Source organism: Capsicum annuum, chromosome 8, assembly GCF_002878395.1.
Source record: "Capsicum annuum cultivar UCD-10X-F1 chromosome 8, UCD10Xv1.1, whole genome shotgun sequence".
Classification (NCBI taxonomy): domain Eukaryota; kingdom Viridiplantae; phylum Streptophyta; class Magnoliopsida; order Solanales; family Solanaceae; genus Capsicum; species Capsicum annuum.
The window spans coordinates 155047532-155061679 of record NC_061118.1 but is presented as its reverse complement, the minus strand read 5'-3'; the positions used below and the strand labels follow the sequence as shown (position 1 = coordinate 155061679).

The following is a 14148-nucleotide window of genomic DNA, read 5'->3' as shown; positions in this document are numbered from 1 at the left end:
CAGCCCCTTTCAGCCCCTACACCCCACCCTAACACTCTTCCAGCCCCCCTTCCCCACCTTTACTTTTTTTTTATTTCTCAATTCAATTCTTTTCATTTTTTTTAAATTAAAATTTAAATTTGAAATATTTTTATTTTTTGGGGATTAAAATTTAAATTTGAATTGAAAGTGAGTGATAGTGAATATTGAAAAAAAATTAGTGAATTTTGCTTGACAAAAAATAATTTTTTTGTGAATTTGTTAAATATATTCAAATTTAAAAATCAAAAATTTATTATGTTTGTATATATGAATTTATAGTTAAAAAATTAAATTAGTTGGAGAAGAATTTTAATTATTTGGAATGAATTTGATGTTTAATTTGTGAGCAAAAATAAAAACATGATTATTCAAATTTTTCTACAATTATAATTTTTTTTATTTTATTAAATTAATTTTAATATTTAATTTGTTATTTAGCATTTTAAAAATGACTTGAAATTTAATGTAATATTTTTTTTTAAATGACGTGGCAGATGTGGCAGCTGACGTGGGGAGAGTGTGTGACACTCACAAAAAAAAAAGTTTAAAATATTGTTTTAAGTGGGTTTAGGGGTCCAAATTATAAACATGTAAGTAGAAATATTTAACTTACAAAACCAACATATTACAAGGTCCAAAATACCATTTTGCCTAATATTAATAAGGAGAGTACTTAACAAACTAACCCAAATTTTAGTAATTGTGGGAATTATTTTCTCACAATTATTAAATTTTCATGTGGCAGGATGCATCATTGATAGGTCCCAAAATTAAAGGTGACTTAAATATTGCAGTGCAAAAATTTCAAAGTGTCCAACATGAGTTTGTCACATTCAAAACCAGCAAATGAGGTTTAGGGGGACCATCATATCATAGCCATGTGGAAATTACAACAGCGTAATGTATATTAACTCCTCTCACAATAAAATTACCTCCTTTTGTTTAATGCACGTTGTCTTATGATGTGAAAATAAAAGTATCCAACAAATAAGAACTTCTAAGAGGGAGCATTTTACTCGTCACGAATCTGAATTAGCGAGACAACAAAATTTGAATATATGAAGCATATAGAAAATAGTGACGTAATCTTAATTTGACGTGAGAAATGCAGTCTCTTTATTTATATTTTACAGTTATAAAAATTTGAATTCTCAATTTTTGACAAATTTTAAAATGAATAAACCTTGTGTTCCCATTTAAAATGTTGATTACAATAACTTGATTGATATTGACAAATTACAAGATAAGCATGGCTTGGATTTTAATTTTAAGGTATCAATGTCCAAGAATTAATTGGTAATTAACATGACAAGTCCTCTTTTACGACTATATATATATATATATAAATGAAAAGGATTTGCGAAAGTTTGCATGTGAATTAGTTAAAAAGATTCTAGAAATCTAAATGCCCATTGGCTATACATGTTAAGATCTTAGATCTCCATTCCAATCATAATTCTATCTTAATTATCTTTCCTCTTTCCCTACCCTTCAACCCCTTTGACCTGGTTACTAATTTATATATATATATATATTTTCAAAAAAATGAATATTTATATTCTCGACCCCAACTACCTTGAGATTTAGAAATAGTGATAAATTGTTGTGGTTGTTGATTGTTGATTTTTTCTCAACTACAATATTAAGACAGATCCAAAATATGTAGTTAAAGAGTTAGAGTGTGAAGTTTTTATCGCAACCTATGTATAATTGAGTTCAAAATTTGTTATTTCTACAAATTTAATAAGTGTTATAAAACAAGAAAGAACAGAGAATAAGAGCAGAGAGAATCTTATTTCTTCTCTTGAGGGATGGGATGAGAGATCGTAAGATTGCTAATACAATGAACAAAACCCCTCTATTTATAAATAGGGGAAATTTACTCCTAGTCTGAGTAAAAACAGATGCTTCAAATCCTAATAGATATCAAAGTTGATCTTGATAGATATTCACTATAATGTAAATACATTTATAACACTCTCCCTTGAATATCTAATTTTAAATAATGTGCCTCGTTAAAATCTTACTAGAAAAAACCCAGTACGAAAAAAATGTAGTGAAGGAAAAAGAGTACACATCTCTAATAATACGCATTTCGGCTGCCTCATTAAAAACCTTACAAGGAAAATCCAGTGGGACAAAACCTCGTAAGGGAAAGAGTACAACGCGTATTAACTCCCCCTAATGAGAACATCCTTGACTTTTGCATCTCGATCTTGTGCAGCATCTTCTTGAAAGTTGCAATTGGAGAAGATTTGGTGAATAAATCAGTCACATTTTCAGTTGAACGAATTTGTTGCACGTTAATATCATCATTCTTTTGTAGCTCATGTATGTAGAAAAGCTTTGGCAAAATGTGCTTCGTTCTATCTCCATTTATGCCTCTCTTAAGATGTGCTATGTATGCTGAATTATCTCTGTATAAAATTGTGGGTAGATTGTCATATTTCACACCACATTTTTCTCGAATGAAATGTATCATGGACCTCAACCATACACATTCTCGGCTTACTTCATGAATAGCTACTATCTCAGCATGATTCGATGAAGTGGCTACGATAGACTGCTTTGTATATCTCCAAGATATGGTAGTACCACTATATATAAACACATAGCCTATTTGAAACCGAGCTTTATGCGGGTCAGATAAGTACCCAACATCAGCATGACCAATAAGATCGGGACTGCAATCTTTAGAATAAAACAAGCTCATGTGTTTTATCCCATTTTGATGTCTCATAGTAGGATGAGAAATATACCTTGCTAACAAATTGACTGAAAAAACTATAGGCCTTGTAGTATTTGCAAGGTACATGAGTGCATCAATTGCACTAAGATATGGTACTTCATAACCGATCCAATTCGATATATTTCGAATTTCAGCAAATAATCTATTGCTTTGAAAACTCTCCAGGAGTTCCAATGATTTTCAAGCTATAAGCTTATACAATATAAGGATTATAAATAAGTTTCCCAGAAACTTTTATATGCTTCAAGCATTTTGAACCTTTGAAAGTTTTTCACATAAGTTTTGTCAAGTAACAATATTCAACATTTCATGAATGACATCTTCAAGTGCCTAGACTGCAAATCAAATAAGTTTTACGCTTACCAAAATGCATCATTTCATGCTACTTAATAAATGTTTCTACGTCAGCATGCTTAAATAAACGTTGAATTCAGATCCTCGTAATCTTTCACAATTATGCGTCAATATTGTGTCAAAGATATTGATGATATATCATTTTGTATCGGTTCACAATACGACATAACATTTTGAGATCTCATCACTTCATTATTTTCAGGTATATGAACCTCTCATAAGGTTTCATGAAGTGGTATGTCGTAGGCTCTTCAACAGCTCATTACCTTCTTATTATGATTATTTGCTCCTTATTTTTCAAGGACTATTTCATTGGGAACTGATCAGTCTACCACGCTTCACACATACATAGACTTTGTCCTTTAGGAACACAAAATAAGAGCACTTGCGCTTAATATGAGATGATTTCAACATCTGACTTGAATTATCTTTTGGATGAGGATATGGTAATAATTCCTAACATATTTCATAGCGCTTATAATCTCCCCCTTATGTTAGGAAAACTAACATACATCCTCTACTTCTTGGAGGAATCCATCATTGTGCATTATGGTATATTCATTAATCATATACTGCATATTAAAATTATTAGATGGAATAATTGATTTTCGACCTTAAACCAATTGAGAGGGAAGAAATAATCATAATTTATTGGTCTAATGCATACAAATGCTATTGCAATATATCATATTTCAGACCAATACATTAAGTTTTGTTCTCATTAACAATGGTTTAGATATTTATCGAAGACATTCAATGCTAAACCATCATCATCAAGATGAATTATCTTGATTATACAATCTGAAAATTATGCTCAATTTATATTGAACAGGTAACTTTATGAATGTCAAACGTAGGTTGATCATGACTGTACATGTGATTATCTTATTGATGCATTTTTTCAACATATCACATGATAGGTGAATGGGCCCTTATTCACCTTTTATAATTTTCAAATTTAAAGGGATCCAATCCCAATATTAGTTGGTCCAACCAATTTGTCATGAGAACAAACAACATAAACAATTCTTGAAGAGTTTTCTAGTTCTTTAATATATACACATCTTCGAGATGTCACAATCGTTCATATCAATTTATGAACTTTTATTCTAGTAAACTCCAAGTTTATCATGACATGTACTTTTTCTTTAGTAAATTTCAGATTTACTATTAAATGAATAAATTTCAGATTTATTACTTCAGAAGTAGATTTCAAAATTATTTAACCTCTTTCGGAGGTGAGTTGTGATACAATCACAATTAAGTGCATGTTTGCATTAATAAGTTTTTCATTCCCCAGGAATGGAATATAATCGTGCCTTGAGTCTATCAAATTATGATAGCTTATAACCTTTTTCAAGATTTTGCTACTTCAGAAGCAAATCGAGGCATACATATAATGTAGAGAATTTTTCTCTAGCATATCTTATAATCATATAAGCGTGTGAAAATATCATCACTTTTGATGATCATTATCATATTGTCCCTCCACATGTATATGCATTCAATCACTTGTCTTCTTTCAGACATATTATGCACCGCTACCACATACATTTCAAGAATGAAGTAAGTTGTCATATTTCAGACTTATCATATATTGCTACCACATTCACTTCATGGAATGGAGCATATTCAATAGGTCGAATGTCATGACTTTTCATCAAATACCCATTATTTTGTCTTAGCCATCATAATATATCAATATGGTGCATTGAGATTCAAACTCAACGTCTTATCCATATAAAGACGTCTTAGGCATAAATCGATGGGAATTGAACCCAACATATTATAATCCCTTTTGATAATATTGTTTTTGAGGAATAAATTTAAAACATAAATGGTTCCAAATCAATTATTTTTCCTCAAATTCAACAATAATTATATCATTAGTAGCAAAGGACAAATAACATAAGAAATTACTAAAGCAAAAGTCACATATTATACCAAATTAATAATCAACAGTAATAAGATCACATTATATGAATATCACCGGAATATGCAAACTGTGTAACTATGCTGCTCCTCGAGATTGATAAAGTAGAAATTAATAGTACATGGTTTGATTATAAGTTAGCCAACATAAATATATATATTAATTAATAAAGTTACTCACGTATACTTTAAGACATGATGGTATTGGTTAAAACTTGTTATGCATTAACATTAGTGGACACTGATGGAGGCAGCAACATGAGATAATGAATCAATAGTTTCCCTTCACACAATTTGTAACTTTCTAACGGATCGAACACCCAAACATGAATCATATATACGTACCTGTAATCCTTATTTGGCAGAGTCTTGTGCTGATAACGTGTTATAAAATAAGAAATAATAAAGAAGAAGAGTAGAGAATAGAGAGAGTGATTCTTATTTCTTACTCCTAGTCTGAGTAAAAGACAGATGCTTAAAATCTTAATAGATATCAAAGTTGATTTTGATAGATCTTAACAAACATTCACTATAATGTAAATACATTTATAACAATAAGCATTTTAATATGTATATAAAATTTAAATCAAAGCTATTAGGCTCAAACAAATTCTTAATAAGCAATTTAATTAGTTTATCCGATTTGAAATTTATTATTTTTGCTTAACTAGCATAGTTTGATCGACCTTATATACAAAGTCTAATTAAAGCTTTTAGGTTCGGTTAAATCAATAGAGGTCGCCCCTACCACCATTCTTAGTTTCAACAAAAGCAACAGCAGATCTATTAAGCAAAGCTTTTTATGTTTTTCTATAATACCTTTTTCCTTTTTTTATTGTCTCATTTATAATTTTCTTTTGGAATAAACGCTTTAAAGGCTATCCTATCACCATTAAAAGCATTTTCTCTAAGAGGCCCATCAACAACTATTCCATAGTAAAGAGGAAGTTGATATGTGAGCTGGCAACATTTGAATCATCTGTCTATATTATTCTTTCTTTTATTAGTCATAGGAACTAGAGAGCAAAGTACCAAAATTAAGCGTCCACATGTACTTGGCTACTAAATCAACTAGATAATTGGCTTAATCATAGGTGCAATTGAGGAAAAAAACAAAATTGTATGAGCTCTTTTTCTTAGACCCCACGAATTACACGAATAATTCTTTGAATTTGATTTACGGAGTGAATATATATGAATTCAAAAGTACATATAACCGTCCAGCTGGTGCATGCACCAAAATAAATGTGTTTTTTTTTGTATGAGATTTATTTCTAAACCATGGTTAATTTATAATTCTTCAAATTTGGTACTTAACCATAGTAAATCAACATGATTTGTTGATTTGAAGTTGCAGTGGATACGAATAATTTGTTTGAGAACAATCAGGGTTTGATTACCCCTCACTGGGACCGTAATCATCATAAAACAACAGTGAGAAGGGTTTATTTATTTTGTTGTGTTATGAATGATTGTGTATTTGTGTAGCAGAATGCACGCCCCATGTCTCGCAATAATATATGTTTTTTTTGTTTTGTTTTTCATTCTATGTCCGATAACCACAGCATTGGAGTTGGACTTATCCGAAATTGCAATCGGTAGAAATCATTCGGGGGTAGCATTCCCTACCAACGAGTTTCCATATTTAGGGCTCGAAATCGAGATCTCTGATTAAGTGACGCATTCTTTGATGGTGCAATAACATATGGTAACGTAAACTAGCATACAACTGTAAAGAAAATACATACTCTGCTACTTCATGAAAACTAGGAACTCTTTTAACAAGAAAATACATTCTTTCATTGATCCAAGAAACAGTATAGTCAACAAGAAAACTGGAGCTAGAGAAATAAATAAGGGACAAGAGTTACGTGAATGAGATTCAATAACAAGCCACCTTGCTAAGAGTTTAATTTAATGATACAAGGAGTTGTCATTTCCCACCACATATGAAACGGTTCCTAACAAAACTCATGCATTAAGGCTTCAAGGCAGATCATGAGGAACAACCCAAATATGTACTATTTGACTTTGATGAACAAGCATTCAATAAAGATAACCATCTCTCATTAATGTTGAGGTAACTTAACATGTACAATATCAGCTGCCAAAATCGCAACAACCACGTGTCCACATCCATTTAACTTTTTCTTTCTTCAAGCCGAGCATTTGATTTAGCTTTGGGTCAAAATAAGATGACTTTCACCTCTCATTGGGCCATAAGAGCAGGACTGGCACTTCAAGATGCATCTTTTGCCTATTGAAGATGAGCACCTTGTTGTATGAGACGGCGACCACAGTACTAGTTAGTCAAAAATGAAACCTACCAAATTTACTTTATCAAAACTGAACCTGTAAGCAACAGCTGCTCAAACCTTTAAAAGTCACTATCTCCATTCAAGCTCACTGTGTTAAGGACTTGAGACAGTTGTCACATGGATTGGAACCATTCTTACAGGAATTTTGGTCAAAGGCCTCTCCAAAGTGTTCAAGTAACAATTTTCTACGGCATTCAGTCTGTAGATTTAAGGATAATGTGATGATTAAGTATACAACATAGAGATGATTTAAGAGACTGTCCAGTAACACGAGTTAGTCAGAACAATGAGGACTCTGCAAGACACAGAAGCTCTATAGAATGTCAATTAACGCACCTTAAGTTCACAGTATTTCTGCATTTTTCGAGCTTGTTCCATGGCCCTCTTCAAGCTTTCCTTTTTATAGCCGTGCCCACTTCTTAGCATGCATACAACTCGACTGAAATCCTTCTTTTGGTATAATATGACACATGTAGCAGGAAGGCTGTCTCTTCCTGCCCTTCCAGCTTCCTGATAATAACTTTCAATAGATTTGGACATCGTATTGTGAACAACGAACCGCTGAAAACGTAGAAAACTATCAGTCCCCTACCTTATTCCCTGAAATGTCAAACGGTGCACACAATGGAGCTTCTACATGAAAAGAACCCACTCCGATTATCACATCAAGAACCTTCATAGACGATTTAGAGCTTAAATGGCTAACCAAATCTGGAGAAAAATAATACATAATTGGTTTTAAAATCTTTCATTGCACCTCTATGGCTTGTGCCTTACATTCGATATTCTTTTTATATTTGTAGCAAGACCACTTATCAATGACATTTGAGTAAGAGTCATATTTGCAACATCATGAATCATCAAAGAGCTCATATTAAGGAAAAAAGCAGAGAAACATCATAGTCCACAAGTACTCACAACATCGGGTTTATCGATTCCCATTCCAAAAGCAATAGTTGCACAAACGATATCAACCTCCCCAGTGCGCCACCTCTTCTGAACTGCAACCCTCTGACGAGATGCTAAACCAGCATGATAGTATGCTGTTTTGATTTTGCACTTCTCATTCAAAAATTTTGAGACATCCACGCACTCACTTTTTGATAGGCAGTAAACAATTCCAGATAGATTCTTGAATCGATCCAATAATAGATTCCCTAGTTGCTTGAGTGGCTCTTTGCTCTTTCCGTTTACTTCATACTTTAAATTGGATCTATCAAAGCTGGTTTCAAGGACAAGGGCACGAGGAATTCTTAAAGCACTCAAGATATCCTGCAGGGTGCAGAAAATGTGAAAACCAAGAAATTAAACAGACCTCACAAAAGAACAAATTTAAGTAGGTGTCTTACTTGACGGACTGCGTGGGTTGCTGTGGCAGTTAATGCCATCACTGGAACATCTGGAAAATTTTGCTTAAGACATCCTAATACCCTATAATCTGGGCGAAAGTCATGTCCCCATTGGCTGAGAAACAGGTAAAAGAACAGATCAAATATACCTTAAATCAGCTAACCATTGACAATATGCCTATTATTTTTGTATTTCTTTCAGATCATTTGAAACAGGAATTGCATAATTTCCAACCATTTTCTTGATTCTTTTTACCAAACGTATAAGGACGCCCAAAACTATCTATTCAGAAAACACAAGGTAGATATAAACCACCAACAGCAAGAAGGGGATCTAGTTTCTTGATGGATTTCCTGTCCCATCATCTGATAAATCAGTTGTACGATCTTCTTTTGACCTCTTTTCCTCCAGCTTCAGTGATCTTTTGAACAGTTAAGATGATTTTAGAATAAGGGCATACCTCACACAGTGAGCCTCATCGATAACAAAACCAGCCAATTGTCCCTGAAATTAGTCCAGTAAAATTTTTATTTACTAACACCGTCCAGCAATATTCTGGACTTAAATAAGACAAATAATCACATGTGGTGTTTTATGCATACAAAAAAAAAAAAAAAACCTCACCTTTCGATGCATACATTTTAAGGTTTCTTGAAATGACAAATTTCCAGCTATCCTCTCTGGAGTTACATAGAGGAGCTTGCAAGATGGAATATCTTTCCTAGAAGTAAGAAAAAAAGATGCAAATCCGGAATATGATGTTAGGTACAAACTATAGGAATTTTGGAACAGCATTACTAGAATTGCTACAACTTTTAATGAAAAGAATTCCGGATTTAGGGTAATACTTCCTAAAGAAGCCAAGAAGTCAGATCACATAAAATTCTATTTCAATGGACAAGCCCACTAGAATACTTGTAAAGCCTTCTAATAGGAAAATCATTTAATAGACGGGATAGTCAAGACTCGGCATTTGATCTGAAATTATGTCATTAGGTCAATCTTAACTGAAAACAAGTAAATTTTAAGGCATTCAGGATTTACTTCATAGCCAAAGGAAGCCTGTGTGGAGGCATGAGGACAAAAACAAATAAAAAAAGATAAAATTGCCAGTCTCCCCATTTCTTCTTTATTTGCAAGAGCCATCTTCCAAGCTTCTCATACTTGCAGAAATGAAAAGGAAGCAAGTTCTTTTTGTCTGGTGCCACAGGAAACAAAATGAGACATGAAAATGTGATAAGTATTCCTGCCAGCACATGCATTCTAGGGCCTTGCACGACTATGCATATTATGGAGCATGAGTCATATGAGGACCATAAAACATGTTTTCTTCTGTGGCAGGCTCAAGAAGTATATCACTAGTCGTTCTCAGAATATGTTATCCTGAAAGCCAATTAGTAAATAGTCCATAATTTAGAGCAAATAGGTGGATATGAAGATACACAAGTAAAGCCGTACCTTAATTCTTGTAGTACAGCTGCAGCTTGTGATGGATTTTGTTGCGAATTTAAAAAGGTTGCTGGTATCCCAAACTTGAGGTTAAGGGTGATTATCTGATCCTGAATTAGCGAAAGTAGGGGGGATACAACAATCATAACGCCAGGTTGAACAATCGCTGGAAGCTGCATACCAGGAAAGGAAAATAGAATTAGTGACAACACTAGACAGAGTCTTGACAGATTAATAGGATTTGATGGGTATTCTCGCTCATCCATGGTTTTTTCTCAAGCCAAAACTTGCTCCTAAGAAGTTGCTGTTATAATGTCCTAAAAGCTAACCTTGAATTAAAATATTGACAAAGTTGGAGAGCTTTAAGCAGTTGAAACCCATTTTTAAGTGCACACATGGAACCTACAGAATGTAGTAAGAGCAAAGCTTTCTCTGCGCTACTTTTTGTTTTAATGAGTGCTAACAAAAGTTTATTGAGAAAAAGGCTAATACATATTGTTTCTGTAAAGAAGTCAACCCATATAAAAGAAGCATACGATGGTAGAAATCCTTCCACAAAAATATAGTTTTTTGGTTAGTTGTCTTGTGGAGTAAAAAAATAGGAAAAAGTTCCAAAGAAGCATGAAGAATATGACAGATACAAAAAAGCTGTGTCCCGTGTACTTTCTGGTGTAAGTGAAGGATAATTTGGTGCCTATGTGACTGGGCTAACTTTTTGCTAATGATGGTTGAGCAAACCCATTCTTTCGTGTATATGTTAACAGAAAAATGGCACATCTGATGAATTAAATATTATGATTTACCAAAAGAGAATTTAAGAACTTGATATGCACCAATAAGTATCTGTCACCACTTCTCCTAAAACAATCATTTTCTAATTTTTCCATTCATTGCACATCACATCCCAAGGTAAGTTGATGGGTGAGAGTAAAGTAAATCATGCCACATCCCAGGTCGAAAAAATTGCGTACTTCAAGCAAGATATTATGTGCTTTCTGAACATCCCTTAATAAAAACTTGCACATTTACCTTAAACATGATTTATGTGTCTGAGATAAACATAGTTTTATAACCTTTTGCAGCATGATTTGGTGAATAATAACTGATTTCTCGTAAGGCAAGTGAGGACAAGATACCGTCGGCTTGTATTACTAAATGTGAGAACATAAACAACAGGAGCAGTTATGCAATATTCTCATCTTTTAGCAGATAAGTCTGCTACTTTATATGCATTGGACCTACGGTTCTAGCATTTCAAATAAATGGCTCCATATGAATCAAGAAGTTCCTACCAATCAAAAAAAAAAAAAAATATGAATCAAGAAGCTCCTGTGATCATCAGTCAAGAAAATACTGAGGGAAAGGGTCAGCTGTATAGTAAAGAAAGGTACCTGGTAGCAAAGACTTTTACCACCTCCAGTTGGCATAAGAACGAAACAATCACGTTTTTGGAGACATGCTTGACAAGCTTGATGTTGTAATGGCCGAAAGGACCTGTTCCCAAATACTACCACATTTGCCAGTTCAATATTGTCCAACCTTTGCAACTCTTCATAACTAAGGGTTCTATCCCCGTGATTTGATGCCAAGGTACAATCCCTTTCAGCGGAGACTGATGAAAATGAACTTTCAGTAACCACACTTGTATAATCCTTTCGACAAGGGCAGAACCACAGTAGGAAGATTTCAGTCAGTACTAGATAAATTGAAAGAAGCAAGGTTCAGATAGAACAAGGTAAAGGGTGATCACATGTCAGATAACAGTAGATTATACAACCATTCATTTAGATCTCAGCTATTTGAAATAATTTACTGGATGATTCAACAGACCACTGTTCTAACGCAACGCTGCAGCATATTTCAAGGAAGCACTTCATTCAGAAAAATAAAAGACAAAGAAACTAAAACCAAAAGGAAAAAAGGAGCAACTGAAGACAGGTTGAACAAAATACATTATTTGCAGCCAAAAAGAAAGAAGATGACATCAATAGAAATGTTGCTACCCTAATAAATAAACAAAACAGTTGATAGAAAAGATCATTAGTCCAAAAAAGTACTACCATTGGCGTTGAGGTATGACACCCTGATTGTGGAGTCCTGCCTTGGTGGATTCTATCAGGATGAATCTTAGACGTAGAGGGGACATCCTCTTTGCTTGCAAAGCTAATATCCATCTCTTCACTGTCACTTGAAGAATCCAACATTACTGTTTTTGCACTCCTTTTCTGTTGGGGTGAATCCTCAATAACATGGACATAGGTGTCAGAATCCTCATCACAGTTGTCACGAGCATCCTTACCCAACATATCAGCTAGAGCTCCACATGCCTCTGTTTCAATGGCTTGCAAATCATCCCATTCCTCAGTGTCTTGCATAGATTCTGCCAGTGCCGCAAGAAAATCATCTCCGCAGTGCTCCACACTGATGAAATCTCGCCCATCATCACCTTCACAAGTGTTCCAATGAGAACTGTAAATAGCTCAACCAACTACTCCTATATTAAAACCATGTAATCTAGTTTTTTTATAAAAGTATATCAATCAAGTACCCTTACATTCAGAAGTAGCTAGAATCACCTGTATGAATCTTTTAATAATTAGACTAGTTTTTCGCTAGGCATCAATTTATTACAACCCTCCTCCTACATTCGAACTTGTGACCAGCTATGTCTTGCCAAAACTTATATTAGACAGAGTGCTTTTATGTCTTAAATAACTTGTGTTTTTTCTCTTTGAGTTAATGATCAAAAACACACCTAAACTATCTAGATATTCGAGTTTCATACCTCAACTATCGGTGTGTGAGTTTACTACCTCAACTATCACCAACTATTTATGAAAACACGCCTCAACTATCAATTGTTTGCTTTTCCTACTTGAATATCATCATCATTCAGGTAGAAAAAGTGAACGACTGGCAGTTGAGAGGCATATGTTTGTTAATAGTTGATGGTATAGCTCATATAAGAAACGCGCGCAACCTATAGTTAAGGCATAAAACTCAAAAAATCGAGATACTTTTAAGTATATATATATATATATATATAATGCCTAATTCATGAAACAATAAAATTGTACTAGTGCTGGATTTCTAGGGCAAGCAATGCGGAAATGGAGGGTTTACCGTAGAGCTCAACGAGGCGATTCAAGCACGTTTTAGCGGAGTCTTCATCAAATCCGAATTCGAGTGCTAAGCTTATAAGCTTAACTTTCTCTAACTCCAGATCTTCGTCCTGCATTTCTTCGGTGTCTCCAATCTTCGCCTTTCGCGGCCGCCGCAGCGGTTGCCGTCTTTTGTTTTCCCGCGCTTTCATTTTGCCTTTTTTTTTCGGAATCAGTTTTTTTCTTTTTTTAAATGTATTCCGAAGTTTTATGCCGATGCTTTTATTGAAACGAGCAGACGCTGGGCTTACCCGTTTGTGTTGGGCTTGGAGTGTCTATGATTCAGGCCCGTGAAAATTTCGAGTCAAATCAATCAATATAAACCCGAATCGATAATAAGGTTATTGGATCAATTTTTTGGGTTATTCATTTGTTGATTTTCGGTGCCCTATGATTATTAGATTATTGGTTCGGGTCTCAATTTAGTCAGTTTCTTTAATGAGTTAATCAAGTCTGATAAGAAATTTTATTTTATTTTTCTACATACATTTATTGAAAAGTCGAAATACTTTTGAAATATATATAGCATGAGAAAATCTGTTAGAATTGATCACTTTTTGAAATAGTTCTTCTTCATTGTGAATTTATGAGATGATCAAACATGACTCTTTCTTCAATGATGCTAATATTTAAGAAAGGCAAGATGTTAGTTTTATTAAGCACTATCATCATTGGTGTTCTCAGATAAACTTTCTACGAGAGCCGAGTGGTCGTAGTCGTAGTCGTAGTAGTACCTACACAATTACTAATTAATTTTTTTTCATTTGTTTTCCATATGGTTTTCTCTGCTGGAAATGATTTTGGACATTTTAAT

The 14148-nt window shown here is 33.7% G+C and overlaps 1 protein-coding gene across 4 annotated transcripts; it reads right to left on the bottom strand.

The window, feature by feature from the left end:
* Positions 1 to 6832: 6832 nt before the first annotated feature.
* Positions 6833 to 13697, bottom strand: LOC107839674 (ATP-dependent DNA helicase Q-like 1). 4 transcript variants are annotated; one of them, XR_001665126.2, is made up of 11 exons: positions 13297 to 13542; positions 12234 to 12619; positions 11565 to 11825; positions 10183 to 10346; positions 9349 to 9445; positions 9185 to 9228; positions 8724 to 8838; positions 8293 to 8646; positions 7711 to 7935; positions 7409 to 7573; positions 6833 to 7313 (listed from the first exon to the last, which is right to left on the bottom strand). XR_001665126.2 is itself a non-coding variant. In XM_016683262.2 (11 exons), the coding sequence occupies exons 1-10, from the start codon at positions 13484 to 13486 to the stop codon at positions 7460 to 7462; spliced, it is 1950 nt and encodes a 649-aa protein (XP_016538748.1). In that variant the 5' UTR covers positions 13487 to 13542; the 3' UTR covers positions 6833 to 7330; positions 7432 to 7459. The 4 variants fall into 4 exon arrangements, 3 of the variants coding, with proteins under 3 accessions (XP_016538748.1, XP_016538749.1, XP_016538747.1); XM_016683262.2 differs by having other exon boundaries at positions 6833 to 7330; positions 7432 to 7573; XM_016683263.2 differs by having other exon boundaries at positions 7432 to 7573.
* Positions 13698 to 14148: the final 451 nt, after the last annotated feature.

Coding starts and splice junctions, on each gene's coding strand:
- LOC107839674 (XM_016683261.2), bottom strand. CDS start 13,486: ATGAAAGCGCGGGAAAACAAAAGACGGCAACCGCTGCGGCGGCCGCGA. Junction 10,347..11,564: donor GTAAAAGTCTTTGCTACCAG/GTACCTTTCTTT, acceptor CCTGGTATGCAG/CTTCCAGCGATTGTTCAACC. Junction 7,936..8,292: donor GAATCGATAAACCCGATGTT/GTGAGTACTTGT, acceptor CTACGTTTTCAG/CGGTTCGTTGTTCACAATAC.